The sequence below is a fragment of the Aquarana catesbeiana genome, linkage group LG11 (assembly GCF_042186555.1).
Source record: "Aquarana catesbeiana isolate 2022-GZ linkage group LG11, ASM4218655v1, whole genome shotgun sequence".
NCBI classification, from domain to species: Eukaryota; Metazoa; Chordata; class Amphibia; order Anura; family Ranidae; genus Aquarana; species Aquarana catesbeiana.
This window is the reverse complement of record NC_133334.1, coordinates 50,730,703-50,754,395: the sequence shown is the minus strand read 5'-3', so window position 1 is coordinate 50,754,395 and position 23,693 is coordinate 50,730,703. Positions and strand designations below refer to the sequence as shown.

Genomic DNA, 23,693 nt, shown 5'->3' with positions numbered 1-23,693 from the left:
AAATAAATAAATTGTTTAACTATTTGTCCAGTGAAACTGCTGGTACATTTGTTCTGTGCTAATGGGGTGAAATGGAACTAGATGAAGCAGTATTGAAATGAAATATGAAATAAATACTTATTGTCGGCTCCATCTAGTAGCCATAGTGTAGTATTTTCCCATGCCATTTGTAATAGATCAATAACATTCAACCTGTAGCAGAAATAGCCTGAGTACATTTAATTTTCTCATGTTTGCACAGACACCAGCAGTTCTACTGGTTGAATAGCTATGCAAATTTATTTTTTATAAATACATGTCTTTGTTTCAAAAACCACCAATCGTGTCATTAATGTGCCAAATATATACTTTCTCTCCAGCTATTTTTTACCCATGTTAGAGATGCATCTAAAGAGTACCAATCCTGTAAAGTTTTTTTTATTTTATTTTTTTATTTAGGGCAAAGTAACAGGTTTACTGGATAGTAGAAATGGTGAAGAATCTGTATTCATTTTTACACGCACTACCCCGTTGCCCTTTGTGCCCTCTGTCAGCTTCTTAAGGCTTGTCTCCACTGATGTTACATATTGAACGTTTGCAAATGCTTTGTAAACATTCCACACATTAGGTGGTTGCAAGCATTTTTTTAACGTTTGATTGCCCTCAGGTTGGAAAGTTGGAAGGTTGGTCCATGTGGCTGGTTTTAAAGTGCATGCTTCACTGTTTTTTTTTTTTTTTTTTACTTTTCTATGCTGTTTTTTTCAGTGGATAGCGTGCCTTTCAGCTTCATTGTGGCAATTGTGGGGCGTTTTTAAGGGTGGAAAAACTGCCCTGTTTGCCACCACTGGAGACAAGCCATATGTAGCATTCATTGGCGGCACAATAAAGCTAGCCAGAAAATTTACATGGCATTAGGTTATGCTTGCATGATCCAACCACTGAACAATGGTATAGCATGGTACTACCCATTCATTCCTGCCACAATCCTTATTTTAAGAATACAAAGCATTTACTGTGTGTGTGTGTGTGTGTGTGTGTATACAGTGGGGACGGAAAGTATTCAGACCCCCTTACATTTTTCACTCTTTGTTATATTGCAGCCATCTGATAAAATCATTTACGTTCATTTTTTTTCCTCATTAATGTACACACAGCACCCCATATTGACAGAAAAAGACAGAAATGTTGACATTTTTGCAGATTTATTAAAAAAGAAAAACTGAAATATCACATGGTCCTAAGTATTCAGACCCTTTGCTCAGTATTTAGTAGAAGCACCCTTTTGATCTAATACAGCCATGAGTCTTTTTGGGAAAGATGCAACAAGTTTTACACAACTGGATTTTGGGATCCTCTGCCATTCCTCCTTGCAGATCCTCTCCAGTTCTGTCAAGTTGGATGGTAAATGTTGGTGGACAGCCATTTTTAGGTCTCTCCAGAGATGCTCAATTGGGTTTAAGTCAGGGCTCTGGCTGGGCCATTTAAGAACAGTCACGGAGTTGTTGTGAAGCCACTCCTTCATTATTTTAGCTGTGTGCTAAGGGTCATTGTCTTGTTGGAAGGTAAACCTTCGGCCCAGTCTGAGGTTCTAAGCACTCTGGAGAAGGTTTTCATCCAGGATTTCCCTGTACTTGGCTGCATTCATTTTTCCCTAGATTGCAACCAGTCGTCCTGTCCCTGCAGCTGAAAAACACCCCCACAGCATGATGCTGCCACCACCATGCTTCACTGTTGGGACTGTATTGTACAGGTGATGTACAGGTGATGTACAGGTGATGAGCAGTGCCTGGTTTTCTCCACACATACCGCTTAGAATTAAGGCCAAAAAGTTCTATCTTGGTCTCATCAGACCAGAGAATCTTATTTCTCACCATCTTGGAGTCCTTCAGGTGTGTTTTAGCAAGCTCCATGCAGGCTTTCATGTGTCTTGCACTGAGGAGAGGCTTCCGTCAGGCCGCTCTGCCATAAAGCCCCGACTGGTGGAGGGCTGCAGTGATGGTTGACTTTCTACAACTTTCTCCCGGCTGCATCTCTGGAGCTCAGCCACAGTGATCTTTGGGTTCTTCTTTACCTCTCTCACCAAGGTTCTTCTCCCCTGATAGCTCAGTTTGGCCAGACAGCCAGCTCTAGGAAGGGTTCTGGTCCTCCCAAACGTCTTCCATTGAAGGATTAATGGCGGTCACTGTGCTCTTAGGAACCTTGAGTGCAGCAGAAATTTTTTCGTAACCATGGCCAGATCTGTGCCTTGCCACAATTCTGTCTCTGAGCTCTTCAGGCAGTTCCTTTGAACTCATGATTCTCATTTGCTCTGACATGCAAGGTCTTATATAGACAGGTGTGTGGCTTTTCTAATCAAGTCCAATCAGTATAATCAAACACAGCTGGACTCAAATGAAGGTGTAGAACCATCTCAAGGTTGATCAGAAGAAATGGACAGCACCTGAGTTAAATATGAGTGTCACAGCAAAGGGTCTGAATACTTAGGACCATGTGATATTTCAGTTTTTCTTTTTTAATAAATCTGCAAATCTGCAAATCTGCAAAAATGTCTGTGTTTTTCTGTCAATATGGGGTGCTGTGTGTACAATAATGAGGGAAAAATGAACTTAAATGATTTTAGCAAATGGCTGCAATATAACAGAGTGCAAAATGTAAGGGGTCTGAATACTTTCCGTTCCCACTATGTATGTATAATTTGTTTTTAAGTAGGCTTGCCCTTCAAAGGTCAGTATGTATTATGCATCTGCTTCACTTGAAGTGTGTCCATAGACATCCCAGTTCCTAGTTGAAGTGGATTTGATGATCATGTAGCCTCTGAGAGCTGACCATTGATTTTACTCTTAAACTGGCCATTTACTGTTCGCTTTTCAGACAGTTTCTGTTGAATCGCCTGAAATTCACCCAGAAAGGTGGAGCTGTTGGCCACCTCTCACCTGACGTCCTTTGATTTATTTTTATTCATTTATTAAAGGTACTTGTATAGCGTTGTCAATTTTACACAGCGCTTTACATATATATTGCACGTGTTTTATCAGTCCCTACCCCTACAGGCTGAACAATAAAAAATTCATAGTAAGCTTTAGTAGAAAATAAGTGTCGCCTCACATGTTTCTTGACTTTATGTCCCTTCAAATAGACCTAGTGTGCTTGAGGCTAATTCGATTCTTAGATTTTTTTTATTTATGTCTCAAAATCTGGCCTTATAAGACTGGGATTGTGAGTATACTTTTCTGAACAATTTGACTTTCTTTTTAATCACCCCATTGTACATACACGTTGGGTGACTTCCCTCTTGCTCTTTCTGTAGACCATAAAATCCACCACAGGCCTTCCTCGGCCAATTATAGTAAGAATTGCTTTTCTGCAGAGTGTTTGTTTTTTACTTTAATGTGTAATGGATCAAGTAGATCATAAACAGCCTACATAACAGAGATCTGTGTTTTTATGTCATTATTTAATAGAAGATTGTTTTCTATTTTATCCCCACAGCAACTTCAGTGTGCACAGCAGACCAGTTCCGCTGCGGCACAGGGCGTTGTGTGCGCCTCTCCTGGAGGTGTGATGGAGAGGACGATTGCTCTGATAACAGTGACGAGAAGGGATGTGAGAAGACTGGTAAGTAGGAAATGCCTGAGTAGGGGGAATAAATAGCCGAGGAAGTAACAGAGAAGAGTACACAAGGTCAGGTCCTACTAAGAATGTAAGGGATCAGGTTATACAGCACTGTAGAAAAGAATGTACAAGGCCAGGTTTTATTAAGAATGTCAGGAATTGGTTATAACTGAGCATTTATGAGGCCAAATCCTACTGAGAATATGGAGAACTGGGTAAAGGAAATCTGTAGTGTAGCTCTGTAGGCTGCCACCACCGACACGTCCTCTTGAAAATGCTAATTGCCCTTTTTTTATTGCACCCAAAATCTGTTCCTGAAACATATATGCAATTGGAACAAACTATAAAGTGCTACTTGGATTACACCTAGTGCCACATTACTCCTGGTCACTCCCCCAAGTTTCTTTTAAGGCTTTTCAGAGCTAGATACTTGTTTGTACACCTGGTGAACTTGGCCAAATGTACAAGAACTATAGACAAAGGTCTTCTGCTTACTCCATATTTTGCTGAAAAACCTGATTCGCAAAAATCCCATTGAGGTGTTCAACCTAAAATCTTGTGGTATCACAAAATACCAATTCTCTCTTATGACGCTTGACCTGCCTGCAACAAAATACACAGTTGCCAAAGCATGACAAACGAGAACCCTTAGGTGATCTGTGGTCAAATCCAGACTTCACTGGACTTTCATAAAGAAAAGATGACTACAAAACTCAGATTCTGTAGTTAAAATTGAAGAAAATCCGGCATATGTCGATCGCTTATTTTCATAGGCTTTGACCAACACTTAGTTGACCTATAGGTCTTTAACCCATTGTCTCTGGCCTTATGCATATATGCGGCAGCACAGTGGTGGTCTTTGATGGTACAGCTTCTGATCACATGACCACTGTGACCGCAAATCACAGGGATCACATGGTTGGAAAGCCCGCCTAGCATCCTTTTGCATATAGGCTCCTTTAAGGGTTTAAGCTTGTTTAATAGGAACTAATCCAGTGGCCCTTTGACTACAAAAGCTCAGCCTCTTCCCTTCTCAACCACCCTTATCCTGCTGCCCCCCTCCATGTTTTTTTTTTTTTCCTGCAATCTTTCCACCTTTTTGATTAGGTTTGAATCCACAAGGTAGCCACAGGATAGAACACATTACTGTATATAATTGTTATAATACAACAGACCACTTACACTGTCTTTATAACCTTACTAAGGCCTAAGGCAGGCCATACACGGTTCGAGATTCGAACCGTGTATGGGTAGGCTGAATGTACCAAGTTCACCATTCAGCTTGGGTACAACCAGCATGCTGGGTTTAACCTGCAATTGTCGATAGTGGCTGCTATAGCTGTTAGCAATGATCACTGTCCTCTCCCGGCAGGGATGGCTTCCTCTGCTCTCCGTTGCAAGAAGACAATGGATCGGCTAGAGGGATTCCTGCATCAACGCTGTCTGTGTTGATGGGGGAATTGAGCTAATTTCTTTCCTCCAAGCCGTGGTTGGAGGAAAGAAATGCACTCCGTGTATGATCAGCTTAAAGGGAACCACTACCCAAAGCCCATAATCTGCTCATCTCTTTGGTTTCAGGTGCCGGCCAAGGGAGCTGGTCAGTGCTCCACACATGGAATGAACAGAAAAGTTGTACACTCTCCAGTGACATCAGGATCTACAATGTTTATTGTTCCAGAACTAGACCATAGAAGAATATATCTAGATCAAGCCTAAGGCCAGCCATAGACAGTGATTTTTTCTTTCCTGCAACCTCGGGTGTTGATGGGGAATCCATCCCGGGGAGCCATTGTGTTCTCCTTGCGCGCGGGGGGGGGGGGGGACGGGACAACAGTAGAAGCCGCACCTGCTGGGAGAACACCATGATTGTTGCTAGCAGCTATTACAGCCGCTAGCAATAATCGCATCTAAAATCCGACAGGCTGGTTGTACCCAAGTTGATCCATCAACTTTGGTGCATTCAGCCTGCCCATACATAATTTGAATCGGATGAACTGGCCTACATTCAAACCGTCTATGGCTGGCTTAACGCTGACATTTTGCACCCAAATAGAGCTTAATCATAGAGATCAGGAGAGTTGGGCTTTCCCTGGGCAGACTCTTCTAAGATCTACTCCTGAACCACTAACGCTTTGTGAAGGCTTTTGGATCAGTCGTTGGATTGTGCCTGGCTTGTTCATTTCATGTTGTCAGCTATGACGAGCTCCATTGGCTGTTACCCTATACAAGGTAATGGCCAGATTATGGTCTTTGAGCAGTATGTTCTCTTAGGTAAGGTGGTACAGACATTGTAGGTGGTCTGTTGTATTACAGCATAGCAATGAGTCCCACTTTCTTATTTATGAAGAAAATGCTAAGTGCCTGGATGTCTTTCTGCTTCTTTAGCTTTACTGCTTGGTCATCCAAAACAAGTATGCAGATCAGTTGGCTCTAACTTCACTGGTTGCATGATTGTTTTAGTTGGTGACTCAGAAAATGCCCCAACCAGAGACTGCTAGGCAACTAGCATTTTCAGGAGGTGGTTAGTAGTGTCAGGCCCCGTATCTCTGTACTGGTTTCCTTTAAACCGAAGTGGCTAAATGTACAGGACCGGGTCATATTAAGAATGTAAGCAATTGGGTTTAACCCAAGAGGACAATACTCAAAGCGATGGCCATGCAAAGAATGTAAGAGATTGGGTTAAACTGAAGAGGCTGTAACATGGTTAGGTCATTCTGAGAATGTATGGGATCGGGTTAAACTCTGAAATAGAATGTATAGGCCTTGTAATATGGAAAATGTAAAGGAGCCGTTTCAGCGTAGGAGGAGAATGTACGAGGCCAGGCATACTGAGACTCAGGGATTAGGTTATACTCAGAAGGAAAGTATTCAAGGTCAGCTTATAGTAAGAATGTAAGGGATAATATCCTTTTATGCGCACTTTTCTTTTCAATAAACTTTATTTGATTAAAAAAAAATTTGTAAAGGATCCGGTTAAACCGAGGGATTGAATATACTAGGTGCATCGTACTGACAAAGGGGGAGAATAGGAAAAAAACTGAGATGGACAGTGTTAGTGAATCATAAGTTAGTACCACAGTAAAGGCTTCCTAGTACACAGAACTAGGTCTCTTTACATCACATATCGCAAAAATAAGAGGTTTATTTTTCAGGACAGATGATGGAGGCATGCAAATCATTTCTTTGAACCCTAACGGCCAAATGCACATCCAGAACCGTGGCACAATGCTAATTTAGCTTAATATTATAGCGCCATTTACTCCAAACCTCATGCAGCTGTTTCAGGCTTTTTGGTCTTCATTGGTGCATTGCATGGAAACCATGGCTTCTATGAGTGGTTTTTGGGTGTAATAGAAAGGAGAAAGCTAATGTGAGCAGGTTTTAGAAGCAACAGTTGTTGGCAAAGGTCAGGTCAAACCCAACTAAGCTGGCCTTACACTGAACTGATTTCCCCATCCACACAATCCAGTTGGATTGGGGGAATCTTCCCTGGTGTGCTGTTGTATTCTGGCAGCAGGGGGGACTCCCCGCTGTCAGACTACATAAATCAGTGCTGCATCATATTGCTTGTGGTGCTGAACACACTGCTTTTATCAGACCGGGTAGTTGAACAGAGGTCAATCAGTAGACCTACTTCTGTGGTCAAACACTGACATTGGTCCCTGTTGAACCATCCGATTAATTATTGCATCTATGGCCCCCTTAAAGTGATTGTAAAGGTTCGTGTTTTTTTTAAATAACAAACATATTATACTTACCTGCTCAGTGCAAGGGATTTGTTCTGCTTTTCTCAGGTTTCCCGGCAGCACCTCCTCTTTTCCAGTGCCCCCACGAAGAGCCACTTTCCATGGGGGCACCCGTGTGCGCGCGCTCCTGAGTCCCACTGCTGCGTCCATTGACACAGACAGCAGGACTCGGCCCCACCCTCCAGGCACCCACGTCATTGGATTCGATTGACAGCAGGGGGAGCCAATGGCTCCTGCTCCTATCAATCTATCCAATGAGGATCTGCTGTGCTTGTCCCTGGGCCTCTGGGGGGGGGTTGCAGCACTGCAGGAGGTTTTTCACCTTAATGCATTGAATGCATTAAGGTGAAAAACCTTGAGGGCTTACAACTTCTTTAAGAACCATTATGTGAATATGAAGATGAAGTTTTTAGGCTGATGAGGAAGTTCAGAGTTGCTGTGTAAGTGTTAAATGGGAACATGAAACATGAGATTTGGTATATAAGAGGTTGCTATTTGGGTTGTTTTTCCTTTTACAAATCACTCTGTTTGTCATCTATCACAGGGACCCCGCAGTGTGCTCAGGACCAGTTCTTGTGCAGTAACGGCCGCTGCATCGGGCAGAGGAAACTGTGCAATGGAGTAAATGATTGCGATGACGGCAGTGATGAGAGCCCACATCAAAACTGCCGTTAGTATTGATGTACTATGCTATATAAAGCTCCTCCCTGATTTTGACAAAGGGGTCGAATAATATTGTGGCAATATGGCCTTCTCACATTCATATGGCTATAAAGTGCTGTGCCTGTATAAATGCACTTTCTACTTAGCTTGGGATCTTAATGCTTACAAATTCCCATTCATTAAAATTGAAAAGTGTCAGGAGAAGATGGTCACATTATTTTGATAGGTCATGTGACCACCTGTCATATGTTATGTAGAGAATTCCCTGAAACTCCACACCATATTCTTCATTTGGCCTCAAGTTCGTTACTATGGGTATAGCGTACTGTGCATTGCATTGTTGTGGGTTTTTTTTTTTTTTTTTTTTCAAAAACTTTTTGAGATATAGATATGGAATATGTGTGTGCATTCTGTACATATATATGTCTGGGTGTATGTATGTGCGTTGTGTACATACCTGCCCACCTCTTGCCGTTGGCAAACAGACGGAGGTAGGAAAGTAGTTAAAGAACAAATCTTGTGTCCAAATCCTGTGTAAGCTCAGGGTTGATGACTTTCCCTCCTCCCCAAACATGGCAGTGTTCTAGTCTGGCTATTGGGTGGAAAGATCTGAGCACTGTAGCTTGGGTGGATTGGTAGGGGGTCACATGATTTCCCATACCCTGAAGTACCAGCCATTTTCTGAAGACTTGGTTGGAGCAGCAGTGAAGTGTGCTGAAAATGAATACCGGGATGAGGTGACAGTTTCTCTTAAAGGAACAACCCTCCGCTCACCAACTGGGCAAATGACAGTCTCTTTACTTCGTAGGGGTAAAAACACATCCATTAAGTAACCCTTAGCAGCCAATCAGATCTTGGCTTTCAGCAGTGAAGACGCACGCTGTTTTGGAATCTACACAGTATCACTGTTTCTTGTATTGTCTTGTCATTAAGCCAACCTTGTTATGTTTTCTGCCTGCAGGACCACGGACCGGAGAAGAGAACTGCAACCACAACAATGGGGGCTGTGCCCAAAAATGCCAGACAGTGCGTGGCCTGGTACAGTGCACGTGTCAGACAGGATACAGGCTCATGGAAGACGGACGATCATGCCAAGGTGAAGGAAATTGGGCTGGGGTGCAATAATAAATAATCTTCCCATAATCTGAATTAATATTAAAGTGGAACTTTAGGCTATAAATAAAATTGGTGGACAGGCAGGATTTTTAATGCAGAAGAGACGTGCTTTGTCTCTTCTGCATTTAAAGCTACTTACCTGCCTGTGCGCCCTTGTACAGTGAGCCGCGCATGCGCCGCTCACTATAAAAATTTGGCAGTGTTGAATCTGACAGAACTCCCGTATGTGCGGGAGTGATGTCACCCCGGCCCGGCCAGTGACAGTGGCTGGTGATTGAGACCTGGGAGCTGGCCACCCGCTGGAAATGAGATGAGTATTGTTTCATTTTAAGGAAACTTGTCATAGAAGGAAATAGGCTGCTGTTGCTGACCTCTTCTGAAAATGCTAAAATCATTGATGCCCGGCTTCTGGCCTAGGGCAAAATAATGTCGTACATCCGAGGTGTTTTCATGGGCATTTTTTTTTTTTTTATCAGCTGGAGAAGGGGCTTAGTTAGAGTAATATTGGTGCTGAGATACAGTGAAGTTCCATTTTACGCCTTAACAAGTATCCAGTATAACAGATTACCTTTAACTCCTTTCTGCCTGCACTATAGCCGAAAGACGGCTACAGCAAAGGCTTACTTTGCCGGGAGGACATCTATTGACATCCTCCTGTGATCGCGCTGCCCGTGTGCCCCCCTCCACCGCGTGGATTCAGCTGATCACAGATCAGGGTAAAGGGCCAATCAGAGCGGCCCTTTACCACGTGATCACAGCTGATCACATATGTACACACAAGCCGGTTATCGGCTTTTCTTTCCTCATGCTGACAGCACGAGGCGAGAAGAGAGCCGATAACCAACTTGTGTTAAAAGGGACATCGGCACTGATAATCAGGGCACTAATTAGCAGTATCCTGATTATCAATGCAGTCCCAACAGTGTTCACCAGTGCTGCTCAATCTGTTCCCTTCAGTGCTGCCTATTAGTACCCTTCAGTGCCCATCAGTGAAGGAGGAAAATTACCTGTTTTGCAAAATTTTATAACAAACTATGAAAAGTTTGGTTTTATTATTTATTTATTTTCAAAAAATTTCGGTCTTTTTTCATTTGTTTAAAAAATAAACTCAGTGGTGATTAAATGCCACCAAAAGAAAGCTCTATTTGTGTGAAAAAAAACCCAAAAACATATTCATTTGGGTACAGCGTTGCATGACTGCGCAATTGTCATTCAAAGTGCTGAAACCTGAAAATTGGTCTGGACAGGAAGGGAGTAAAAGTGCCCAGTAGGCAAGTGGTTACCGTAAATGAAACTATCTTCAGTGAATGTGTTATAGTAAGCAAGGGATTGGTTGAGCTGGGCACTGTACTTGGTACTTCAAGTGTTAAAAGTCTTCATTTACTTTAAGCTGGCCATACATTACTCAGTTTTTGTCGTCCATCCAGTCAACTGAACGAAAAAACTGAGCCGGTTTCCCCTCCACACATTCGAGGTGGCTGTTGAAATGCTCCCAGCTGTGTCCTTGTATTCTGACATAACGACTCTTCACTGTATCAGAATACTGATTTAGTCCCTATTGGCTGAGTGCGCTGATCGAGCAGAGGTTTTCCAACAAGAACGTTCATGAAAATTCGAACGATAAATTGACATCTCATGAATGGAAAACGCCATTCATAGAGTGAAGTTCGGCTGGTTTCTGCTGAACCAGCTGAATTTTGTTCCATTTATGGCTGGCGTTCTTTTTTTTCCTTGCCAGATCCTGTTATATTTGAAATTGATGTGGCTGTGCGTGGCTCATTTATTCACTTGTTTATTATGGACCAACACCAGCAGATGACATCACTCCCCAAATCATCACTGACTGTGGAAAACTTTGCATTTCATTTGGAAATCAAGGTCCCAGAGTCTGGAGGAAGAGTGGAGAGGTACAGACGTTGCATGAGGTCCAGTGTGAAGTTTCCAGTCCGTGATGATTTGGGGAGCCGTGTCATGTGCTGGTGTTGGTCCCACTGTGTTTTATCAAGTCCAAAGTCAGCGCAGCCCTCTACCAGGAAATTCTAGAGCACTTCATGCTTCCTTCTGCTGACCAGCTTTATGGAGATGCCGATTTCTTTTTCCGGCAGGACTTGGCACCTGCCCACACTGCCAAAAGTACCAATACCTGGTTTGATCATGGTATAACTGTGCTCGATTGGCCAGCAAACTTGCCTGACCTAAACCCCATAGAGAATCTGTGGGGTATTGTCAAAAGGAAGATGAGAGACACCAGACCCAACAATGCAGACGAGCTGAGGGTCGCTATCAAAGCAACCTGGGCTTCCATAACACCTCAACAGTGCCACAGGCTGATCCCCTCCATGCCACACCACATGATGATGCAGTAATTCATACAAAAGGAGCCCCAACCAAGTATTGAGTGCATACTATACCATACATAGACATGCTTTTCAGTAAGCCAACATTTCTGTTTAAAAAATCCTTTTTTTTTTTTTTGGTCTGACATAATAATCTAATTTTCTGAGATACTGAATTTTGGGTTTTCTCTAGCTGTAAGCCATAATCATCAAAATAAAAAGTAATGCTTGGAATATATCCACGGTGTGGAACACATCATCAAATAGTTAATTTATTTCAGTAATTCAATTCAAAAAGTAAAACTCATTTTATATAGATATTCTAATTGTTTGAGATGCACCTGCATATCACCCAGAGGGGAATGTTTTTTTTTTTTCTCAACAAAAGTGGAGTTCCTCTCCAAGGGGACATCATAGCATTTTTGTAGTGTAATGTGGGGTCCAGTGAGTTGTCTGACAGAAGTAGTAAATGTGTCTTTTTTTTTTTTTTTTTTTTTTTTTTTTTTGTGACTGTCCTTCTCCTTCACCCAGATATCATTGAGTGTGCAGAGGAGGGATATTGCAGTCAGGGATGCAGCAACACAGAAGGAGGCTTCCAGTGCTTTTGTGAGAGCGGATACCAACTGCGACCGGACAAACGCAGTTGCAAGGCCTTGGGTAAGGCTCAGATCTTGCATTCTTTCATTCTGCATTTCCATGCTAGTAGTGAATCCTACCATACTTATTATGGTCCTTCTAATATGTTTTCTTTCCTTAGGACCAGAACCGGTTCTGTTGTTTGCCAATAGGATTGATATTCGCCAGGTTCTGCCTCATCGCTCAGAGTACACACTGCTTCTCAACAACTTGGAAAACGCCATCGCTTTGGATTTTCACCACCGCCATGAGCTGGTGTTCTGGTCAGACGTTACCCTGGACCGTATTATGAGCGCAAACTTGAACGGGAGCAATGTGCAAGAGGTGGTCTCTACGGGTTTGGAGAGTCCAGGTGTGTTGGGTTAAGAACAACACAAATGAGCGTATTAGGATGATGCTGTATAGATTATACCTTGAGTTGTCAATGCACTGAGGAACCAGAAAGCATTATATGCCTATTCTTGAGGAGCACAGATAGTTGCCACCTCCATCTGTCCCGCTAAGAGGGAGAATGCACACTAGAGTCTTTGTATCTTTCCTTAGGTCTGTTGGAGTTTTTTTATGACTAGTGTCCCTGACATCCAGAGCATGATAGGAGGGATCTTCAGTGTTTTCTGTCTGCTCTTGCTGTAAAGGTCCCTCTTCTCTGCAGATGAAGGTCACACTACTTTTCAGACAAATAATGCTTTAGGCCCTGTAATGCTTTACCTTGGAAGGTGGGTGTTGGCTGGCAGTTTGACTTGCTTTCCAACCAGGCACTCCATGTAGGTAGAGGAAGCCATACATAGATACTTTCTGATGTGTCTGTTCAATGGAGAGGGGGGCATGGCGCATCTTTGCCATTTGCAGTGACAATGTCTTACTTACTGAGCTATTATGAAGCAGGTTGCTTCTCTAGGTTTACCCAGCAAACAAAATAGCTTGCATAGCATTAAAAAAGCTTCATTGTCTTTTAGTTTCACACTGAGCACAATAAAAAAAAAAAACATTACCTGATCAACTATTATGTTAAAATTCTTTCCCCAGCACTTGCTGTTTACAACTTTCATTGCTGCTAGTTCCTGCTCTATGCTGCTTTCCTAAACTTCTGGTCTCCATAGGAAAGAGTTAACATCTGTACAGTCAAGTCCATCTGGAGGGGGAAGGAACAGGGAGCAGCAGGGGAGTGTTTTGCCATCCTAAGCTAAAGAGCCATGTGTTTCTGTTGATGCACACAGTGTAGGGGGGGACACAACTCTAGTCCCTGTATACAAGGGTGGCTCCATAGGACACTGCAAGAGAAAGGAGCCACCCTGAGTCTGGGTAGCTCGGGGCTGTGATTATGGCACAAGTTTAATTAGGCAAGGATTAAAAGATAAAGAAGCTGCATACTCAATAAGTGAAATAATCAGCTGCTGAAAGTGCTTGAAGAACTGAGGGTTTAACCACTTTCAGACCGCTGCCCGCAATGTACTGTGGACGGGGCAGGCCCTACATGCACATACCTGTACGCCGCTGGCTTCTTCCAGGTACAAGGCGCGCATGCACCCCCGCCGACTCCTGCTATGATTTTACACAGCGGGAGTTTGTCAGCAGGTCCCCAGCCAATGATTCGTGCTGGGACCTGCTGATCGGTTGTGTCCAATCCCAGCCCAGAGCCCTGTGTTGACAATCAACACAGGGCTTTGTACACAGGCAATGATCTTTCTTCTCCTTGCAAAGCAGCACATTATACAAATTAATACTTGTTAAGCACACTTTTTTAACCCGTCGTTAGTACAGTGACAGTGTATAGTATTATCATTGATTACTGTATTAGTGTCACTGGTGATGTCCGTGGCAGTTAGTCAGTTCCCATTATAAGTCGCTGATCACCGCCATTAGTGGTGTAAAAAAATAACCATTCCAGTATATATACCATAGTTTGTAGATGCTATAACTTTTTCACGTAAACCAATAAATATACACTTATTGGGATTTTTTTTGCCAAAGTTATGTAGCAGAATAGATTTTGACCAAAATGTATTGAAGAAATTATATATACATATATATATATTTTTTTTATTGGATGTTTTCTAGCAGAAAGTGAAAGATTATTATTTTTTTTTTTTTTTTCTTCGTTTTTTATATTATAAAATAAAAATCCCGGTGGTGATCAAATGCCAGCAAAAGAAAGCTCTATATGTGTGAAAAAGAAAAAATATAAATTTTATAAATAAATTTTGTTTGGGTCCAGCATTACATGAACATGCATTTGCCAGTTAAAGTAGCGTAGTGCTGAATAGCAAAAAATGGCCTGGTCATGAGGGGGTAAAACCTTCCAGAGCTGAGGTGGTTAATATTACTTTAAGGCTTAATTTATAACTGTTACATACAACAATACAAGCTGAAAAGTCACCAGATTGTAATAATAATACATGTATTACAGCTTTGTGACTTGAGCGTTTAGTCCTAAGAAAAATATTGATGCAGATTTGAAAACTTCTATTGATCTTCCTTTTCTTGTCCAGGTGGTCTGGCTATTGATTGGATCCATGATAAGCTCTTCTGGACAGACTCTGGCACCTCTCGTGTTGAAGTATCAAATCTAGACGGGTCCCATCGCAGAGTAATTCTGTGGGAAAACCTGGAGAAGCCGCGAGCCATAGCTCTGAACCCAATGGAAGGGTATGTATGTATTGCTTGAAGGACCGTGAAAGAGGAGCATGTTGGACATCCAGGGTACAGAGGCCCATAATGCCACAGAGGCTGTTTGTTAATAGCTACAGTTATGGCTTTTTGTCTTGATGGCTTGTATTGAAGTATTAGAACAATCTAAAAATCGGCAGTGAGGGTCCCTTTTGTAAAGGTTACACAGACATCCCTACCTGAAGTGTAAGGGTGGGCATAAACTGTCACTTACTGATGATGTTCCAAGTTGTTGGGTCATTCCTGAGCACTAGGTGGCAATAGCCGTGTTGGCAAATCTTCCTGTGGATGAACATGATTAAAGTGGTTGTAAAGGCAGAAGGTTTTTTAACTAATTAACTAATTCTATGCATGAAGATAAAAGCCTTCTGTGTACAGCAGCCCCCTCAATACTTACCTGAGGTCCCTCTAGATCCAGTGATGCTGCAGGAGTGTTTCAGTCATCTGGGACTTCCCTGCTTTTTTGGCTGAGACAGCAGTGTGGCGCCATTGGCTCCCACTGCTGTCAATTAAAGTTAGTCAGCCAATGAGGAGAGAAAAGGGGCGGGGCCTGGTCACGGCTGCGTGTCTGAATGGACACAGGGAGCTGTGGCTCGGCTTGGGTGCCCCCATAGCAAACTGCTTGCTGTGGGGACACAACCAGGGGGAGGGGCCAGGAGCACCGAAGAGGGACCCGAGAAGAGGAGGATCTGGGCTGCTCTGTGCAAAACCACTACACATTGCAGGTAAGTATACAGCGAGGGGAAAAAAGTATTTGATCCCCTGCTGATTTTGTACATTTGCCCACTGACAAAGAAATGATCAGTCTCTAATTTTAATGGTAGGTTTATTTTAACTAAATGCAAAACTAGGGGTGTATCATGACACAGAGTGGTGCTGTGGATACATAAACCGTGTACATGTGCCACGTCCTGAAACTATGTTAACAAATAAAGAACTAAAAGGGGGACTTTGGACTTTGCAGGCACAGTAACAACAAATATATATATAACAAAAATAATTTATTGAAAAACACATATACATAGGACATCGGTTAAAAACCACAAATCACATATATGTCACAAGATATTTAGTGGAACGATTGCTATACAAAACCATTTAATTGTATGATAACTCGGACATGAGGATAGTCATCCAGAGTAGCAACAGGTCCGAGAAGATCGTTGGATAGCAGATCAGCGAACGATTAGTTCATATCATACGGATGCTCAGTGCTCAACAAGTTTTGCGTGTCTTACGCTTCTTCAGGAGCAGAAAATGTGTTGTGGCTAACAAAATACATAGCATGTAATTAGTGTATAATACCATAAATACGACATACAAAACAAAAACAAAATACCATGATTCAAAAGAATCGTCCGTGCTGGCAAGACCAAAATGATAAAGGACGGGACACCAAAAGGGAGGGGCAGTGAGAGGTCACCATGGGGGCGTACACAACATTGTACTGTCGTTTGTAGCTAAAAGATGTGTCAAGATAGGAAAATTTATAATTCAATATGTGGACCATAAAATCAAAAGATTATAGATGAAAAAAGGCAACCAAGGGGTGGGAGAGTAGAGGAAAGGAAAACGTGAAGGAAGAAAAAAAGAGAGAGAGGGGAGGGGAAAAGATAGAAGGGGGGGGGTTTATTTTAACAGTGAGAGACAGAATAATGTCAAAAAATCCAGAAAAATGCATTTCAGAAAAGTTATAAATTGATTTGCATTTTAATGAGTGTAATAAGTTAACTGTCCCTGCCCTCTTCATACAAAGAGTGTAATAAGTATTTGACCCCTTCGCAAAACATGACTTAGTACTTGGTGGCAAAACCCTTATTGGCAATCAGAGGTCAGATGTTTCTTGTAGTTGGCCACCAGATTTGCACACATCTCAGGAGGGATTTTGTCCCTCTCCTCTTTGCAGATACTCTCCAAGTCATTAAGATTTTGGAAGCTGACGTTTGGTAACTCGAACCTTGAGCTCCCTCCACATATTTTCTATGGGATTAAGGTCTGGAGACTGGCTAGGCCTTAATGTGTTTCTTCTTGAGCCACTCCTTTGTTCCCTTGGCCATGTGTTTTGGACCATTGTCATGCTGGACTACCCATTCACGACCCATTTTTCAATGCCCTGACTGAGGGAAGGAGGTTCTCACCAAAGATTTGACGGTACATGGCCCCGTTCACTTTGATGCGGTGAAGTTGTCCTGTCCCCTTAGCAGACAAACACCCCCAAAGTGTAATGTTTCCACCTCCATGTTTGACGGTGGGGATGGTGTTCTTGGGGTCATAGGCAGCATTCCTCTTCCTCCAACTAGGGCGAGTTGAGTTGATGCCAAAGAGCTCGATTTTGGTCTCACCACAGCACTTTCACCCAGTTCTCCTCTGAATCATTGAGAGGTTGATTCGAAAACTTCGGACGGCCTGTACATGTGCTTTTTTTTTTTTTTTTGCAGGATTTCAGTCCTCCTCGGCGTAGTGTGTTACCAATTGTTTTCTTGGTGATTATGGTCCCAGCTGCCTTGAGATCATTGACAAGATTCTCACGTGTAGTTCTGGGCTGATTTCTCACCGTTCTCATGATCATTGAAACTCCACGAGGTGAAATCTTGCATGGAGCCCCAGACCGAGGGAGAATGACAGTTATTTTGTGTTCCTTCCATTTTGCGAATATTCGCTCCAACTGTTATCACCCTCTCACCAAGCTGCTTGGCGATGGTCTTGTAGCCCATTAAAGCCTTGTGTTGGTCTACAATCTTGTCCCTGACATCCTTGGACAGCTCTTTGGTCTTGGCTATGGTGGAGAGATTGGAATCTGATTGCTTCTGTGGACAGGTGTCTTCTTATATGTGTAACAAGCTGAGATTAGTGCACTCCCTTTAAGCGTTGCCTATATAGAAAACACCTGGGAGCCAGAAATCTTGCTGATTGATAGGGGATCTAATGCTTATTTCACTCATTAAAATGCAAATCAATTTATAACTTTTTTGAAATGAATTTTGCTGGATATTTTTGTTGTTCTGTCTCTCACTGTTAAAATAAACTTACCATTAAAATTATAGACTGATCATTTCGTTGTCAGTGGGCAAACATACAAAATCAGCAGGGGATCAAATACTTTTTTCCCTCACTGCAATATAATGTTTTTTTAAGACCAAACTTTACAACCTCTTTATTTCCACCAATCTGGAGCTTAAAAAAAAAAAAAAAAAAGAGTAAGGTGCAACTGTTTGGAAATTATAACTCTGATTCTCTCTTTGAGTGACTGATATCTCCCAGCTACTGTTTTTAGGAGTAATACCTGCCAGGCTTCAGCCAGCCTAAAGCTGCCAATACACTATATAATCTGATTGTACAAGTTATGTATAAATAAATATTTTTAATTTATTTGATTTTGCTTTTTTCCTTAATGTGACACTAACACAATAAATGATTTAAAGGTAATGAAACAGAACTAGAAAAACATTATTTAAAAAGCAGGAAACTAATAATAGTTAAAGGAAGAGGGCCAAGAAGGAGTAATAGTAATAACGAAAGGCAAACGTTTTTTTGTTTTGGATAGAGTGGAGAGGGATTAGAACACCTGTCAGCTTTTATTGCATTCTGTGCCCCCCATAGGGAGATTCCCCTTCTCTATTTGTTCTGTTTACTGTCATAATTGAAAGTGAACTTAAAAGGAAAATCCCAACTTTTGGGTTGTCCCCAGAAAAGTAACAGAGGGGAAATCTTCCAATGAGGACACTGGTTTCCGGTGACCTGGGGGTCCCCAAGGAATTTCCTTAATTTGCAGGGATTTCCTCTCGCTTCCTGATTTGGCTATGGGACAGGAAGTGAAGGGAAATCTTTACAGTGGGACACAGGTGGCAAAAAAAAAATCTGACGGGTTATAACCCTCTTTCTCTATCCAAAATGGGAAAAAAAAAGAGTTCTACTTTAATTAGGGTAAAGTAAGGGGTTAAAACAAGAAATTTAATAAAGGAAGTCCGGTTTCTTTACCTGACATCCTGTACAGATTGAAGCCCATCTCTTTGATCTGCAGATAATTGATACAGAATAGGTACAAAGCACCAGTGTTCCTTTGTATCTCTCGATCTCTGGTCTGAACTGTGCTAGAAGCACTGGGGGAGATTTACTAAAACTGGTGCTGCTGTACATTGTAACTAATCAGCTTCTAACTTCGGCTTTTCAGGTAAGCTTTGATAATAAAACCTAGAAGCTGATTGGTTACTATGCACAGCTGCAGCAGATTCGGTGTACACCAGTTTTAGTAAATCTCCCCACTGTGTCAGATCTGTTTTTTGACTGCAGCAGCAGTTTCTTCAGGGCTTTAGTTCTATAGAAACTTCTAGCTTTCACATCACTTTCTCAAACTCAATCTTGCTAAAACTGAGCTTGTTATATTTCCTCCTTCCCGGTCCCCCCCTCAGTGTCTTTACCATTAAGATCAACTGCACAACCATTGGTCCCTCCACACATGCCAGGGTCCTGGGTGTAATCCTGGACTCTGACCTCTCCTTCAGCCCCACATCCAATCACTGGCTAAATCCTGCCGCCTTAACATCCGCAACATCTCTAGAATTCGACCCTTCCTGACTAATGACACCACAAAGCAACTTATTCCCTGCTTGATTATTTCCCACCTTCAGGCCCGGATTTACTCCCTTTGCCGCCCCAAGGCCGGGTCCTTCAATGCCGCCTCCCTCCCCCCCCCCCCCCCCCCCCCCCCCACACACACACACACACACACACACACACACACACCATCATTCTCATCCTTTATCGATGACTGCAACAATAGATCAATTAAAAACATATCTCCACTATATACTCCTCCCTCTATCATCTCTATATACACCCATCTATCATCTCCATATACATCCCTCTATCTATATATGGATTGGACAAGCAGCGCAGTGAGGGAGGGGTTAGGAAGACAGTGGAGACCGAACACAGCCCGACTTCTGCACAAGCTAGCTGGCTTTCCATGCTGTCACTGTGTCACTGTGACAGGATGCCAGAGGCTGTGGAGCGCCAGAGTTAGAGGGGAATAGTTATCCTTGATCTCCACTCCATACAAGTCTTGCTGCCTGGGGGAGAAGATTCTCCTCCCACAGCTGCCCACAGACTCCGCCCCCTGCTCTCCTTTCTAGTCAGAACAGCTTGTTTATCCTCCTCCCCGCCCTGCTCATACAGAGCTCAGAATGATGTTAGTGCAGCGGCGCCGCCCCTGCACTACTGCCGCCCCGAGGCCTGGCCTCGGTGGCCTTGTGGGAAATCCGGCCCTGCCCGCCTTGACTACTGCAACTCTCTCCTTAATGGCCTACCCTTAGGCAGTCTATCCCCCCTGCAGTCTATTATGAATGCTGCTGCTAGACTAATACACCTCACTAATCGATCCGTGCCCCTCTCTGCCAATCCCTTCACTGGCTTCCCCTACCCCACTGTATAAAACTCAAAATGCTAACCACAACATGCAAGGCCATCCACATCATCGCCCCCATCTACATCACCAACCTCATCTGCAGATATCGCCCAAATCGTCCCCTCCTCTCCTCCCAGGACCTCCTGCTCTCTAGCTCCCTTGTTACCTCCTCTCATGCTCGCCCTCAGGACTTCTCCAGAGCCTCTCCCATCCTCTGGAACTCCCTGCCCCGGTATATCTGACCAGCCCCTACCCTGTCCACCTTTTAGGAGATCCCTGAAAACTCACTTATTCAGGGAAGCCTATCCCACACCCACATAACTGTCCCCGAGCCACCCCCATCAAATCCTTCTCTGCATCTATTATATTTTGTATCACCACCCCCTCCCTTTTAGAATGTAAGCTCTATGAGCAGGGCCCTCCTGTCCCTTCTGTATTGAACTGTACTGTAATTGTGCTGTCTCCCTTTACATTGTAAAACGCTGTGTAAACTGTTGGCGCTATATAAATCGCGTATAAGTATAATAATAATGTGTGAGACCTGGGAATTTCCTGCAAATGCAAAAAGGGGGAGAGTGGCAGCAGCATAGAAGGACCACGCATGCCCCGTGTTCATCACATATTTTTATTAATTTTTTTGTGTTGTGCGTCCAGTGTCCGATTGCAAAATATGCTCCTATAAGGGCTGTGAAATATCGTTACAATATAAATCAATGAATATGGATAGCACAGTGGCTAAATGATTAGCACTTCTACCTGGCAGCACTAGGGTCATTGGTTTAAATTCCAACCACGGCACTACCTGCATGGAGTTTGCATGTTCTCCCTGTGGCTGTGCGGGTTTTCTCCCACACTCCAAAGACTTGCTGGTAGGTCAATTGGCTCTTTTCTAATTTGGCCATAGTATGTATATGTGTGTTAGGGATCTTCGATTGTAAGCTCCTTGAGAGTAGGGACTGATGTGAAGGTACAAAGTATATTTAAGCACTGCGCTACTAGTCAGCACTATATAAATACTACTAATAATATAATAATAATACTTTTGTGTCTTATTCTCTAGCACCATCTACTGGACAGATTGGGGTAATACACCACGTATTGAATATTCTAGCATGGATGGTTCCAACAGACGGGTCATTGCAGATACACATCTCTTCTGGCCCAATGGACTGACTATTGATTATGCTGGAAGACGTATGTACTGGGTGGATGCTAAACACCACGTTATTGAGCGAGCCAATCTGGACGGATCCAATCGCAAAGCTGTGATCAGCCAAGGTAAGCTAAATTCACAAAACCACAATTGGCCTCAAGTAGTGAAACCTGTAGTTATTCAGAATCTTGGTTCATTTTCCATTTTTCAGTAGAAAATTAACTGACAGTAGCCTGTTGGTTGCTCAAGGAAAAAAACAGCTACCCCTTTTTTCTTTATGGGTTTCAGCAAAGATGACAGGGTTTTTAATTTTATTTTTTATTTATTTTTTTCTGTTTTGTGCATGTTACATCCTCTACATGATTCGCTCTCCTCACTTTTCTGTCCTTGCAGGTCTCCCGCACCCATTTGCAATCACTGTGTTTGAAGATAGTCTGTATTGGACTGACTGGCATACCAAAAGCATAAACAGCGCTAACAAATTCACCGGAAAGAACCAAGAGGTGATACGGAGCAAACTGCATTTTCCTATGGATATCCACACCCTGCATCCACAGAGGCAACCAGCAGGTGAGGTGGCACCATAACAATCAATTTCTTTTTTCCTGTATACATTTTATGGGGTCCATAAGCTGAACAAAGGGGTGTAGTGTTACAGGTGGGGTAGCTGTTAAATGGACTCGCCCCACAGATATTTCAGTCTCTTCCATTATATGACTACTCTATGGGCTGGCTGTAGAAAGCCAAATCTTTTTATATGCATTTATGTCTAGGTTGTGAGTGCATAGTCAGTTTCATTGCATAAAATTGTACCTATGAGGGGCGATTTACTAAAAGCAAATGGGCTATTCACTTTGCAATGTAATTTTCACTTCGCTTACTGAACTTGGTTAAAATTCATTTTGCAAAAAATATTCAATCAGGGAAAAAGTAAAATTTAAAAAAAGTGTTCTTGCTTGCACATGATTGGATGCTGGAAGTCAGCAAAGCTTTACCACACTCACTAGTTTATAGGAAAATGCTCTTGCACAGTGAACAGCCTATTTTAATAAATCGACCCCATCAAATAAATCAGTGAGGAGAATGAGAGCGCAGTGATGCTGCTGTCATGCATATTGCTGGATTATCAATGGGCTCGATAAGGAAATGGGGTTGGAGGGGGGGGCTGGAGCTGCACACAGGTGTGTTTTTTTATATTTTGTTTTACCTGCATGCGTAGAAAGCATTCAGGTAAAAAAAAAAAACCTTCTTACTTTAGAACCACTTTAATTTGGTGCATCCAGAGTTCACTAAAATCTCCATCCTGGAAGATGTAACTGAAGAACATGTAATTGTGACATAATCATTTTTTTGTAGTTTAATTTTATTTCATGTTATTAGAAATGGCATTTTCTTTAGTTCTATGGGCAGCCTATGGTTTTTCAACATTGCAAATTTCAATGTCTCCTACATGCAACCATGGCAGTAGTAGTTACAGGAGTTTCTAGGATTAATAGGCCCCGCTTTCAGCACCCTTAACTCTCCTAGATGGACTGCACAGTGCTTCAAAGTGGGTCTAAAGTACTACCCCCCCCCCCAACAGGTTTCTTTTGCCACTGTGATGTAACTTAAAGTGACCCTGTGCTCAGACTAGGCACATTCAAGTTTTTACATATTCTGAACAAGCCGTAAAATCTATTTTTTATACTTTATATATTTTTTCATTGAGATATAAAGTGATTGTAAACAGTCATCTTGTAAAACAACCCATTAAGTTTAAAATGGACATGAAAGGCAAAACATTTTTGTATAGCTATAAAAAAAAAAAAAAAAAAAAAAAGGAATTGATGTTTTTTTTTTTTTTTTTTTCTTATAAGTTATCACATTCCCTTCTATTCTCAGCTGCATAAGAGCTGTGGAGAAGGAGAAGCAGTGGACTGAGCTTCCCAGTGAATGGCTGTGTAGCAGTTTTTGGTGTCTACTGTAAATATTGAGGATTTCTGAGGATGAATTATTTTATAGTACATGCTACTAGGGAGGTATGTGATGGTTTGTCCATACTCGGGGCACAGGTAAAAATAAGAAAACCTCATTGATGCTTGGTAGATACAAAATAAGGACATTTAACATAATCTAATGAGAATGATGTATTTGCTAGCTACTAGTTTTTATATATATATATTTTTTATGTTCATTTTTCTATCAGGTAAAAACAGATGCGGCTCTGATAATGGGGGCTGTTCCCACCTCTGCCTTCCCAGTGGTAACACATTTACATGCGCTTGCCCCACTGGTTTCCGTAAGAACGGGCCCAAGACCTGTGCCTTAAGTAAGTGCCTTTTTTATTTTATTAAAAAAATTTTTTTTTTTAAGGGGGATTCTGATGTTTATGTAATAAGTTG

General features: G+C 42.3%; 1 protein-coding gene across 4 annotated transcripts in view; it reads left to right on the top strand.

Annotated features, from left to right (window-relative positions):
- LRP4 (LDL receptor related protein 4) overlaps positions 1–23,693 on the top strand; it is a 164,193-nt gene that overhangs the window by 97,380 nt on the left and 43,120 nt on the right. For all 4 annotated transcript variants that reach the window (XM_073604324.1, XM_073604323.1, XM_073604322.1 and 1 more), the window contains exons 8-16: positions 3,469–3,594; positions 7,882–8,007; positions 8,962–9,096; positions 11,984–12,109; positions 12,210–12,440; positions 14,578–14,734; positions 21,220–21,437; positions 21,706–21,882; positions 23,498–23,620. In XM_073604324.1, the coding sequence (XP_073460425.1) occupies positions 3,469–3,594; positions 7,882–8,007; positions 8,962–9,096; positions 11,984–12,109; positions 12,210–12,440; positions 14,578–14,734; positions 21,220–21,437; positions 21,706–21,882; positions 23,498–23,620 (1,419 nt within the window). The remainder of the gene's footprint in view (positions 1–3,468; positions 3,595–7,881; positions 8,008–8,961; positions 9,097–11,983; positions 12,110–12,209; positions 12,441–14,577; positions 14,735–21,219; positions 21,438–21,705; positions 21,883–23,497; positions 23,621–23,693) is intronic.